Genomic DNA, 13,602 nt, shown 5'->3' with positions numbered 1-13,602 from the left:
ATTCCAGCCTGTGGCTGGAGACAGGTCATCAGCATGGGCCATTTACCCAATTTGTTTCAACGTTTCTCCAGTTCCTCACCTTTTTTCTTTGCTCCTTCTGCCTTTCTCGGAATTCCTCTATTCCTTTCAGCTCATCCTTCAGCATCACTGCCAGCTGGATGTGAGAGTTTCCAACGCTTTCAATTTCTAAAGCAAATCAGAATTCGTGTACAGTCAGTGGAAATACTTTAAATACAAAGTCTTACTTTTCAGGAGATGTTTCTGTGACGTGGCTGCCCCGTGTGGCTTGTTATGAACAGGGTAGCCTTAAAAAAGGTCCTTTTCTGCAGGCACTGCCGTTGCTGAGGGTTCACCCACCCTGAATGATGCTGATTGCAGGTTTTGGGCTAAACTGCAGGTGCCAGTGGCCAGTCCAGTGCCCCACTGGCTATGATGGTGCTGCATTTTGTGTTTTGCTGAATCTTGGAAAGGTGCTGGTTTGGTGCCAGGGGTTTGTGGAAGAGGGAATAGAGCTCATATTTTGTGACTTGACCCAGATATAACTTACTCGAGGAACAAGCCATTTTCTTTGCCACCAGAGAGTGGATTGGGTGCCCAGCCTTGGAGAACACACAGTGAGTGTCTGTTCCCTCCACACCACAGACTGGGATAGAAAAGCTGGGAATAGAGGGGGGAAGAGGGAAGGAACACATTGGGTGGCCACGTTTCCCAGGTCAGAAGGGAAGATGTAAATACTTACGTTGCTTGAGCGTCTCGAATGCTGCCTTCAGTGTGCTGGGGGGGCAGAAACAAGACACTTCATTACTATTGGCGTCCAGGGGTGGGATGTGAATCTAGAGGAAAACCTTCCCTCAGAATTTCAGAGATCCATGTTGAGATAAGACCCTTAATAGTGTATTAATAAAGGTTGACCACACTAACCAGCACAACAGCATCCATCTGTTACCGTCAGGAAACGCAGCAAATGCTCCACGAAACAAGGAACTGCACAAGGGCTCCTCCTGTGCACCTTCCTTTTGAATCCCACGGTATTTGCGGCCGCGAATGTTAAACAGCCATTAACATCTCGGCCTAGGGGGGATTGGGGTTTGGAGCAGCGGTGGGAAGGGTAGAGCGGGATGCAGCCCCAGCCGGTTCCTCCCCGTGGGTGCCCCGGTCCGGCCGCAGCATCCCCGAGCGGCGCTGCCCGAGCACCCCCGTGTGGCTCCGCTCCCAAACACGGCCGGTGCGGAGCCCTCGCGATGGGAGAGCAAAAAAAAAAAAGGTCTGTAAAAAGGCATTTCCAGCTTTAATAAATTCCTCTAGCTCTGAATTTGCAGGCTGGCAGAGCATTCCCAGAGCCAGGGCTGGGGTGCGATCTGGAGGTTTCTCAGGTTTTAGAAAATCATCTCTTCGAGCCCCCAGAGTGTCTTGTTTCCCTGAAGGAAACAGTTCTGGGCTCTGCATGGAGCTCTGATCTGCCCCAGGGGAAAAGCTGGAAGGGCCTGAAGTCTCCCTGGCTGGAGCTTTGCCACCAGGAGAGTCCAGGGGAGGATCCATATCCCTTGCCAGCCACCTGTGACCACAGATGGGAAGGGAAATCTGCATCTCTTGGGCCATTTCAGGAGCCTTGAGAGACACATGAAAGGTCCTGATTTTCCTGTGTTAATTTAGGCTGGACATCTGTTTCCTAATCAAAGCTTGCTCTCCCAGCAGTGAGACTGCCTTGCCAGGCATAAGAAAAATGCATCTAAATTTACAAAAATATAAGGAAAATACTTTCAGCCAGAAAAGAAGAGCTGTTTGATTTTTTTGATTTTTTTTTTCAATTAGATTGGTTGTGGTCCATCTCCTGAGATAAGTCAGGAAGAACTTGCTAGATTGAGCATTTTTAACTATTTTCCTAACAATACTTAAACATTTGAGGGTTTATTTGGCAAAAAAAATTATTCTGGTGCGAACTTTGGTTGGAAACAAAACTGTCACGCAAGAAAGGAAACGAAGGGTATCCTTTCCAGCTAATTAAAAGCTTGACATTTAAAGACAGGTTGAATATCAGCAGCAGAGATAACTTTTTCCCACCTAAACACTCTAATGGATTACTTTGAAAAATTAAATATATACCAGGAATGAAATTTGCTTTTGTAGTGTCTAATTTCCAATGGGAGTTGGGGAATGTGCTAACAACTTCATGCCAGAAATGTGGAAATGCTGGAATTTTAAAACCAGAGCACACTTGCAAACTGCCTGTACTGTTGGCACTCTGTGTTGATCTATTGGTCCCAGAGATTTTTTTTTTTTTTCCCTTTACTGTCGGCGTTTCAAGTTATGCAAAAACTGGCAAAATTGCTGGAGTGGATACTGAAAAATGGCACTTTCTCAGAATACATCAAGGACAAAAGCAATTTGCTGCTCTTTTGGTTTCCAGGCACCTGAGCAGCTGATGATCAAAAGGCTTCCAGTCCTTTTTGCTGGCTCTCTGCAAGGCTGAGGGGGTCTGATATAATAATGCACCTGGCAAAGAGAGACCAATCTGCCCCTTGCATGGTCTCTAATGGCCTTTTCAGAAATTCCTGGCCTTTTCTTCCTCGTGTGAAGGATTTGTCCAGCCAATTCCCCAGCTGCTGACTGGAGCAAGCCCACAAGTAGATTGAAGCAGACTTAAGCCATTTCCTTCCTTATTTTTATAATAATTTTCTAAAATCAGTGAATCGGATCCCACACCCATACGGGGCTTAAGGGGGTGGAAAATATCTCATCGTGCCAAGTTATGCATGTGGGGGAGAATAAATAAATCAAATTTTGACCTGTGGATCCATCAGCACTCCCTTTACGACTCCTGGGCTGCAGCAGCAGCGCTGTAGATGAGCTGCTCATTGCAGCTGGATGCTCTGATTAGATCAGTGAAATATCTCAGACCTTCACAGGTGTTAGTGGAAGCAACTTCTGTAGCTGAAATACAAGTGGGTTTTAATTCTGTCTGTGCTGGTTTGGATGCACCTGTTAATAACACCTATTACCCATTGCCTTGGGGGGGTTTGGCTCTAATGGGATTGATACAGGATTTATTCTGAGATGTCCAGAGCGAGAATGTCTCGCTCTCATGGACACTCTGAAGTGTTTTTTTACCCTCAGTTTACGCTGTTGCTGATCATCCTGGTATTAACTGTGGTTTTTGTTTGTTTGTTCTGTGGTTAAATTAGAAAACCTGTGGTTAGAAACAATTCAAGCAAGACTGAAAATTTGCCATTTGCCTTTTTTTTTAGTTTTTTTTTTTTTTTAATTTTTTATTTGCTCACTTTAAACATTTCCATGTAAATTCTGGAAGTCTATTAAACCACTCCAGCTAAAGACAGGATTCCAGCCTTCCCTTTGGGCAGCCCGGGGTGGAGGCTCCTGCAGATTTCTCCTTGGAAATAGGGTTGGACACAAATTTACACAAATTTACTGTGCGTGTTTGTTAAACGACTTCCCGTCGTACATTTAAAAGACTGGATCTGTCAAAACGAATTTCGGGTGAAAACAGGATTGCCTGAACCTGGAACTACAGGGAACAGACAGAGCCTGTGCAGCAGCCACTGCAGCAACTTCGGGTGGTTTTTGCCATCTAGTGGCTACAAAAATCTTACCGGCTTGGTTTGGGTTTTGGTTTTTTTTTTTTTTTTTCTCTCTCTCTTTATTTGGACCTTGTTTTTGCTGAAGAGCTGGGCTCTCACCCAGGACAGGCTGTGCTGGGCAGCCCTGTGTGACAGGAGGACCACCAGGAAATGCCCTGTGGGCAGGGCTCTGGTACCCTTTGCTCCGCAGCCATCCGAAGCCGAATGTGGTGGCCCCAGGGATGCAATTAGCAGCGCCCTGTCAGTGGCAGTGCTGAGCTGACAGCTCTACTCACTGTGCACGCCTGTTACACCCACGGCTTTTATGCTTTTGTTTAATTTTTTTCAACTTTGAGCTTGATGGTTTGGGTCTTTTTTCCAAGTACTTTGCCTTTAGAGACTGGGTTTAACTGAGTAATTCAGAGAGTCCCTTTATATCTTGCACACAGGAAGGTAAAACAGGCTCTTCTAACCGTAAAACCACGTCTTTTTTAATTTTCTTTGTTTTCTACCTTTGCTTGGTGAATAGAAGTGCGAAATAACCCCACCTCCCTTTCTGGTAGGTTTCTATTTTCACGTCAGCGTGATCTACAACGTCCTGTTCTTACTGCAGTTTTTAAAAATATCCTTTCTGAAACTGAGAGAAGTCTCTGCCAGATGAACTCTCCAGACCACCTCCCACCAGTCCTGTTCGCCCTCTGCCTCTGGGAACTTCGATCCCAGTGACACAGTCGTGAAGCCACCCCAGGGACAGTCACCTCTGGGGCCACGATTCCCATTTCCCTTTCCTCCTGCCACACAGGGTAGACCCAGTGTGGTTTTACCAAGAATTCTTTCTGTCAAGCCCAGTTTGTGGTGTGGGGAAACAAGTCCGGAATCGTCTGCTCTGAAAGACTTTGCACCTGGGACTGTGTCTGCATTGCAAAAGAGAAATGTAGAGGGAGGGGAGCAAACGGGATGACAGCTCCATGTGCCTTCTCCTACCCCTTAATCTGTGCCCATTGACAACAAATTGTGACTCCAGAATCACAGAATCAGCGGGGTTGGAAAAGATCTCTGAGATCATCGAGTCCAACCCTTGATCCAACCCCGCTGTGGTTCCCAGCCCATGGCACTGATGCCACATCCAGTCTGTCCTTAAACACCTCCAGGGACGGGGAATCCACCCCCTCCTTGGGAAGCCCGTTCCAATGGCTGAGCACTCTCTCTGTAAAAATTTCTTCCTGATATCCAACCTAAACCTCCCCTGGCACAGTTTAAGACGGAACCCTCTTGTCCTGCTGCTGGTTCCTGGGAGAAGGGACCAACTCTGGTCCCCTCTCCTGTCAGGGAGTTGTAGAGAGTGCTGAGGTCTCCCCTGAGCCTCCTCCTCTCCAGGCGGAACATTTCCAGCTCCCTCAGCCTCTCCTCACAGCACTTGTGCTCCAGTCCCTTCCCCAACCTCACTGCTCTTCTCTGGACCTGCTCCAGCCCCTCCATGTCCTTCCTCAATGAACCATGTCATTCAAATCAAAGGCCAGAACAATCAAAACAACTTTTGTACCGTTAAAATAAAACTAAATTTCCTTGTGTCTCTTCAGAAAGGGAGCAGCACTGCTCAAAAATGCCTGTCCTGAGCACCAGAGGGCTTATTTAGATTGAATTGAACAGGAACTGAGCAGAGGCTTCAGCCTGTTTTCAGAGTCCTGAAAGTTCAAAGAACAAGGGTATAAATTCTGTGTGGGTTCAGAACATTTGAGTGGAGAATAATCAACCATGGAAGGATGTGACCTTCCAAACTGACTTTTAGCTTCGGTTCAAAAATGCCTGCTTTGTGTGGATTAATACAGAGCATTCTGTATATTAAGTGACAGATGCACTATTTTTATACCCAGGAAGCAGCAATTGGCATTTCCTTACAGATGCCCTCACCTCACACTCACTGAAATGTTCTATTTCAGGGGCTGCAGAGAAAGGCACAGCAGACACAGGCTTGAAGGAACTACCCTTTCTCGAGGTCTGAAGGAGATGGTAGTGGAAAAGAGGGACAGAAAACGCAGGGAATCATATACATGAGAAGAGACAGGCCGAGCAAATGACAAAAATAGATGCTGTCAGACCAGGCAGAATTTAACCAGCTACTGTGTGTTTACATGGGTGATTTTGCAGCAGAATGGAGTTCCCAGAGGCTCTGGTTCGGCTGCAAACTGGGCTCTGGAGCATCTTCTGTTTCCATGTTGCTCTGCTGAAGAGCTGCCCAAAGCCCAAGCCTGGAAATTCCCAGTCACCTTGCAGCCAGAAAGGTGCTGCCTCTTAAAGGCACAAGCTCTGCTGAGAATCATCTGAACAGGGTGTGAGGCACCACCGCTGCCAGCAAACACTTGGAAACATAATCTGGGTTTGTGACTCGGCTGAAAACGCCCAGTTTCTGTACATCCATGGAGAGTGCAAACCACGCTGCAGTTTCCACTTCAAAACCTGTAGTTGCCTCTCCCCCCACCCTGCTGGGTATGGGTATAAGCTGTCATCTGCCAAGAAAACGTGGCTGTGGGTTTGCAATAATCTTTCTCATAATTTCTCTTGTGATGGGAGACTGTGAAATGGTGATGCAGATTTAATTTTTTAAAATTTAAACAGTGGAATGACAGGAGTAGATCGGTTTACCTTAAAAAAACTCCACTGGGGGCTACTCTGTACAAAGCTGCTGCTGCTGCTGTGGCAGCCCCTGCACTGCCAATTGCTAAGGTTAGGAGATGGTTTAGAAGACATATTTTCATATCCTTGCCCTCTTCTTTTCCTCTTCCCTTGGGATCTGGCGCTGGGGACAGAATATCGAGCTGAAGGGATTAGTCTGACCTGTCTTGCAGCCTTGCACTTAGATTCAAGTGTGTGCATCCTTCCGTGCATCAGAAGGAACTTGCCAAGGAACTGCTGAGTTAGAGATGGCTTGGGAAGAGGATTTCTACCTCCCCTGTAGCCAGGAGTCTGTACCAGCCGCAGTGCTTGAGGCAAGGGCAAGCAGCCAGAACGCCTCAATCTGCCTGAATCGGGCTGGACTGCTGAGTGATGGTGTCCTTTGGCTGTTACACAGCACTTAGAGGGAATTTTTGTTTCTTGAGCTGGAAGCTGGGAGTGTTTGTTTGCTAATGCCCATGATAACCAGCACTAGCTTCTTTTAGAAACCCCTTCTTGCCTTTTTTTAAAAATCAGAAATCAAATAAAAAGTGGCTACAATCCTGGTCCCTGCTGGCTCTCGGGTCCAAGTGACCCTCACGTTCCTGGTGCTGAGGAGCCCACAGGTGGAGACACGGGTGGGGACACAAGGTGATCCTCTTTTCCCAGGTCACAGCTTGCATCACTGCTGATCCTCTGCAGTGCAGTATCCTGGTTTGCCGCTGCCCCTGCCAGGCACGGGCAGTGCTGGGCCCTGAGGGGTCAGCTCTCCATCCCAGGAGCTGCAGTGACGGTGAGGGAACAGCCCTGGACAGCACTTGGGATGGGATCCCAATGACTGCTCACACTGAGCTTTCTCAAAGCCATGGAAAGGGCTCCCAGAATTGTTGTTACATTCCAGTGACCCTTCCCTAATAACTTTCTTCTGAATCAGCAGCTTATTTCTTCATCTGTGCCTTTCAGTAAATAAAGCAGGGCAGTTGACTCTATTTATACACTAAGCTGAGTTCAGCAGTTCGCTCCAGCTGAGGCAAAATTTTGGGGGAGAAGGGATGAGCCTGGATAAATGTTGAAATTGTTTTTTTAAGTTGATTCCAAACTAAAAGCTTTTAAAATGTGGAGGAGGCTTGAGGGAGAACTGTTTTCTGTGGCGATAGCCACTACCTCGTGCGGTGTTCTCCCTGGATTTACTCATCATGCTTATTCTCTGTGCCCTGTTGTGCCTGCCCTGACTGTGCTGAAGTATCAACCTGGGCCTTGCAGTTGTTCCTGTTAAAGTCTTCTGGGTATTTTCTCGTACTGGAAGGGTTTGGGTGGTTGTTGTGGATGGATTTTTTATGTTCCCTTTATCGACTTGTTGAAAGAGTATCAGGTGCCTTCCTGATATCGAGAACCACTGGGGTGTGAAATAATTTCTCAGGAGAAGTGAGAGAAAGCCTTAAGTATCTGAGATCTTTAAAAGATGGCTGGATTTAAGAGCAGAGGATAATAATTTTGCATTAGCAAGAAAATGACTGAGTGTTCTAAAATTAGTAACTCCTGCTTCTGTGCCATCCTTAGCATGGCACAGGAAGGTCTGTAAAACATTCTGGAAAAAAAAAACCAACAAACAAACAAAAAAAAACTGGAGTCTACTTTTTTTCCTGGTGGTTGTCAAGTGGAAGTTTTAGGTGCAAATACATTAGACTTTATTTGAGCAATAATGCTACCCAGAGCTGCTTTTAAAGATGTTAACAGCCCTGTTCAGCCTGTCAAGTGCTTGTGTTTTTAGGACTCAGTGTGCTAGATGATAATAGGAAGTCCTGTAAAGAGGAAGCACTTGGAAAAATGCACTGGGGCAGTTGTAGCATGGTCCTTTCAAGCTTTTCTTGTTACAGGTAGTACATAAATCGCCTCCCTCAAGTGTCCCTGAAGGACTGACCTTGGGAGCAGAACTGCTGCCAGTAATCATTGTCACAGAAACAAACACAAACCTCACATTGTGTCAACAGTTTTAAGGCTTTAAACCCAAGCATTTCATTTTCTTGAGTTGTTCCAGCCCTGAAGAGGCTTTAGTTTTCTCTGATTTTAAGTCTTTGCTCTGGACAAACGCCCTTCCTTGTCCATGTGTGTGACTCCTTAAACAGCCAGAGGATGCTGGAGGAGAGAAAGCCAAAGGACAGCCACAGTGAGACCCTTGCTCTGATAAAAATATCAGTGCAAAGCTGCTCATCCCCAGGCCAGGCTGGGTGATGGAAACACAGTAAATCAGCTCTGCTCTGTGCCTGGTTGGTGTATCCAGCCTTCCCTCCCTGCCAAGCTACAGAACTGCTACATCAAAGTGGAGCTGGGCCCAAGTCCAAACTTCCCCCAACTTGAGGGGGAACTTGGATCCATATCCCAACTCCAGGACTTGGCTCTGCCTCTAAATCAAGCTTTCATAATCTCCTAGGAAAAGTCAGATCAGTGAATTATCACTGAAGTCACTGAAGAGCAGCCAGCACTGGCTGTTGCTGAACACGTTTGCTCTGCCTGCCCTGCACTGCCAGTAAAGTAGTTTAGGTGGAGCCTTCCCTTAATCCTGGCTGATCTTTGGTTTGGGAAGAAGCCACCCATCCTTAATCTGATGTTTTCATTCTGGAATATTTCTTCTTCCCCTTCTTTTTCTTCGGCTGAGGCAGTGAACTGAGACACCAGGAAGGCCAAAGCCATGTCCCACCTTAGTGCTCCTTTTCCCTGTCAGCCTGGATGTCCCACCCCCAAATCCACAGCTGGTGCTGCGGATGATTCCCTGGCACTTCCCTGCCGTGGCCATGCAGGGCTTTGAGGTCAGGTTTTCCCAGGAAATATGAGCAGGAAAGCAGGCTTGCACTGGGAGTGATGAATGGACACGGAAAGGAGGCTGCAATTAAGGAATGAGATATGGGAGGGATGAGGGCAGCAGGCCCCAGGGATCAATAGAGCTGCTTTGTGTTTAGATTGAGGTCTTCTCTTCCAGGCTTGTCTTCTGTGACCTCACATCTTCATCCTCTGCCACCTTATTACCGTATTATTACTTGTTACAATAATGGCAAAATGTCTCATTATTGCTGCCGCCACCAATAATAGCAGCAGTTTATCAGCAGTGTTTATTAAGTTAAATTCCATGCCAACATATATCTTCCCCTCGCAACACAGTTTATATGTGATTTAGGATAGTTGTGGAGGAGACAGAGAAAAATATATGTCATCTTAGTGTATTTCAGTAGCTCCATTGATTTATTTCAAATTAAGTTCCCTCAAAGAGATTTAAATTTTGTATTCCTAGGGTAAATATTTTCTCCTGCTGCAGAAACTGGTTTTTGGGGTCTTTGCACTTGGAATTTGTTCTGTCACAGTCTCTCCGGGTCCACCAGCTTCCCAGAATTGCCAAGCCGCCATCCTAAACGTTTCACAACCTTTTCCTTTCTCTTTCCCTTTTATCCCCATCACCTCAGGAAAGGACCTACTGGCAGTTTCCAAACAGAGATTTTGTGAATCCTTTTGTGAAGGACCGTGGTGTTTCCCCAATTTTTGTGTGCATTATGAAGTGCACTGAAGTGAGCAGCTTGTGCTCCCATTCGTAGGCAAAACACAGGAGTCTGATCTCTCTTCCAACATCATTTTGTTTGCATGAATAAGGAAAGAGTTCCTTACTTGATTTCTGTCTGTCCTCCTGCTTTCCGGGCGATTTGAATCAGCTCCTTCCCGTATCTCTCTTCTGCTTGTGCTCTGTGGAAAGAAAAACTTCCTCAATTCCTCTTGGTGGTAGCAGGATCACATTTACACAAGTCTTGTCATTGTATCTGAGGTACAAAAAACCACGAGGAATACAATTGATGTATTTTATTTCTCCAATCCTAGTGCTGTCAGTTGACCTCTTAAATATTCGGGGTAATTAAATTCGATGCATTAAAATACCGGCTCGGAGGGGAGCGAGGAGAGGGTTCCACAGGATCTGTTTAAGTGAGGTTGAGAATAAAGGGGAGCCAGGAAGAGCAGGAATATACATAAAAACATGAGGTGCTGCTTGTAAGAGCTGCAGTGGAGGTGCAGGGGTGTTTGGGGAGGCTGGGGCTGTTCAGGGGAAGGGACTGTGGTGGCTCACCTAAGGGGGAACTGTAACTGGTGAGTCAGGACAGTGGTTCTGTTTCTATGGTTAATAAAGAAACACAAATATTTCTTTTCTCTTTCGCCCTCCCCCAGCTCTGGAGGAAATTTCTATTTTCTGTTTGAAAGAAGTATTTGTACTAAATATGTTACTTCCTTTCTCCCGGGTGCAGGATCAGGGCGGAACCAAGTTTTCAATCTTTGAGTAACTGCTAAAAACTATCCAATGGTCAGTAATTAATAATGAGCAGATAGCCTGGTGCTGGCATTTGGGGGAGGGAGTCCAAGGAGATCAGTCAGGCTGGTGGATCAGCAGTGCTGATCATACAGCAACCTACAGTCACCACAGCCCTGAGTGGAGGGTGTTCCTGGCCCCTGTGCTTGGCTCCCACGTGTCTAACACTGCATGTGCTCTTAGTTAATTGCTCTTCTCCCACCCGAGGAGTTGCTGTGTTTTAGTGGGGTGTTCCTCCATCACTGTTCCTTCTAGAGGAACAGGGTGCAAAATGCAGTGACAGGTCACACTACTTCATGTTCACGTTAGATGAATGAAACGTCATCAAAATGGAAATACACTCCAGAGACACATAACAATGCAGAACAGATTGACTTTCTTCTGATTTTAGCAACAAGAAACACTTCTGTGTCAGAGACTTTGCTTTAATGCCGGTGCCTGTACAGGAATGAGAACGACCCCAGTGCTGCAGTCCCACTCTGTTTGCTCAGTGCGCAACATAGGATGGGGAAAAAGCATGGCCAGCTCTTCAGCCATTCCCAGCTCCTGTAAAACCCTTGGGGCAGAAATTCCTGAAACCCCAGGCATGGTCTGGACTCTCCCAGGGCCAGAGGAATTTGGCAGGAGGCTGACACCATCTCTTCACACCTCAGCGCTGCCTTTCCCACTCTTCAGTACACTTACACTCGGATCCTGGGTTTCCCTGCAGCCATCCAGAGCTGGAATGGATTTTGTGTTTTAAATCCAGGCTTTTGTTCTGGAATACAACTGCTTGCTCACTCCCACACCACCTAGTCCCTTCTCCAGGCCAGGCAGGGGGATTTGTGGGTGGAAAACTGATCAGCTGTCAGTGTGGTCAGGGCAGCTGCTGCAGGAGTCCCTGTCGAAATTCCAGCACAAAGCCCGTGGTATGGGCAGCCTGTAGGACCAGAGATTCATCCCATCCTTTGATCCTCTCCTAGGTCATTCCCATGAATGATGTTAGGACAAGCTGAAAACAATATCCAGCAGAAATAAACTGGAAATCACACCTTCTTCCTTAATTCAGTGCCCACTTCTCCTTCCCTCCCCCCCTCAACATGCACACGTACACACACTCACTGGGATGGTTTGGGGGTGTGAAAAACCTCATGGAAACATTTGCAAAATGACTGTACATGTATTTTGTTTTTCTTTGTGGAAAGTCCACACAAAAACCAGGAAAAACCTTATCCTGCAACTTACAGGCAGCCTCTGTAATGTTTGGGAAAAAAAACACGGGCATGTGCAGCATCCATTGCAGAATTCCACTGCCTGCAGCCTGCAGTGTAGTTCTGGTCCCTGTTAGTTGTGAGGCACAGAGGAGCTATTTTAAACATTTGCAGCTAAGCTGCCATCAGGCAGATGTGACTTCAGGGCTGTGATGTGCACCAGTATAAAAGGCTTCCACTGGTGGTCGAGAAAAGCAGCTCAAACAGCTTCAGGTTTTGATGGGAGAGTCTTCACGTGCTGTGAAACACTCACCTTTCAGTCTTACAGCTCACACCCCTTGAAAGTGCCAGGGCTTGAAAAACAGCCTTTAGAAAACCCCCTTAAACCCAAAAAAACTAGCTGGGGGCAGCAGAGAGAGGAAAAGCAGGCCGTGACTGAGGAAAGCAGAGCAAAATTCCTAAGGAGACAGCCCTGAGAGGAGCTGCTCCAGGATTGCCTGCTGGATATATAATCCATTCTGTGTGGTCTTTCCTACATGTATGAACATGTGTGTGCCTCATGCCACCTGCTAAAACTGCTGAGGCCACTGAAAAACAGAACCAGATTTCAGATTTATCTTCCTAAGCCAGAAGTACAGGAATGAATGGCCAAGGAGCCCGAGCAGCAGGGTAAGATGTTCTCTCACCCCCAAAACTGTCAGCTGTCCATAGCTGCTGTTGAGCAGCACCAAAAAGGGACATAAATTGCAATATTGTTACTCAAAGCCTGGTAAGGTTGGCAAACGATGTGGGCTGGCTTGGGTGTCTGGGGAAGGCTTTAGGCAGCATTTTGTGTAGCCCTGTATTTGAAAAATGGCTCATTTTTGGCAGCGGCAGGAAACTGAAACGGTGCTTGTGGCAATAGCACGTTCAAAGAGAAACAGAAATGTGCAAGTCATTTTTTCCTGTAAAAGGGGAAACTTAGAAGTGCCACTTTTGGATGCGTGTGCTGCTGTGGGATCCGGAGCCGTAACGACCCGGGTCCTAACGGAGCTCTGGCTTTCTGACTCCTTCAACCTCCTCTGCCCTTCTCAAATCTGTGAGATTTCTATTTGTTATCTGCCGTCACAGAGCACATCACAAGGCTGGGGTTCCAATCAGGCTTTTCTGTGTAAACTCATTTCACCACCTCATTCAGAAAGAGCCTTTGCCGATGCCAAAGAGGAAAGAGAAAGGAGGCTGCTCATGCTTTTTCCCCCTTCTGCTTTTCATACCTCTGCTTGAGCAAATCCTCCACATCTTTGCACATCTTCTTGCCCTCCAACAGGCGCTGTACGAGCACCTCGTAGCCAGTGTGGAAGGTGAATTCCTTGCACTGCAGAGAGAAAGAAAAAGAGCTGAGCTGATTTGTGCACAACAGTTTGCAGGTTTAGCAGATACCAGCTGTCTGTGATATGGAGCAAATCAACCTTCTGGAACATCCAAACAGACCTTTAGGTTAGCCCAGGGCTAAGGGCACAGGTAGGGGTGAGGTTTCTCCAAAGTGAAAATCTGTAAAAGTTTTTTATCACATCAACTTTTTTTTTTTTTCAGTATTAAATAATAAAAAATTGTGAAGTGGGTCACAAGTCTTGCTGTGTGGAAAGCGGCACTTGCTGTCTTTTTGGGGAAGTCATGTTCAACTTTGGGTGTGGGACCTCTGCAGAGCAGAGATGTGTAGTAGCTGTTAAGAACAACAGCTCCTCTTACCACGTGTGTTCTGAAAAGACGAGTCAGAGGCAACTCAGTGCAAATATCGATCCGTGGGGTAGTGATTGTGGTGCCACCCAGGCAGTGCAGTGTTTCCATGGGAGGATTTGTAACA

The 13,602-nt window shown here is 46.7% G+C and overlaps 1 protein-coding gene across 2 annotated transcripts in view; it reads right to left on the bottom strand.

Annotated features, from left to right (window-relative positions):
• PSTPIP1 (proline-serine-threonine phosphatase interacting protein 1) overlaps positions 1-13,602 on the bottom strand; it is a 46,556-nt gene that overhangs the window by 17,402 nt on the left and 15,552 nt on the right. For both annotated transcript variants that reach the window (XM_027897961.1, XM_027897962.1), the window contains exons 2-5: positions 13,013-13,113; positions 9,882-9,956; positions 740-774; positions 80-186 (exon numbers count right to left, since the gene is read on the bottom strand). In XM_027897961.1, coding sequence (XP_027753762.1) covers positions 80-186; positions 740-774; positions 9,882-9,956; positions 13,013-13,113 — 318 coding nt within the window. The remainder of the gene's footprint in view (positions 1-79; positions 187-739; positions 775-9,881; positions 9,957-13,012; positions 13,114-13,602) is intronic.

Source organism: Empidonax traillii, unplaced genomic scaffold (assembly GCF_003031625.1).
Source record: "Empidonax traillii isolate 1590-97213 ecotype Southwest subspecies unplaced genomic scaffold, ASM303162v1 scaffold571:size529327, whole genome shotgun sequence".
In the NCBI taxonomy this organism is placed as follows: Eukaryota; Metazoa; Chordata; class Aves; order Passeriformes; family Tyrannidae; genus Empidonax; species Empidonax traillii.
The sequence above is the reverse complement of the archived record's forward strand: the minus strand, read 5'-3'. Positions and strand labels throughout refer to the sequence as shown.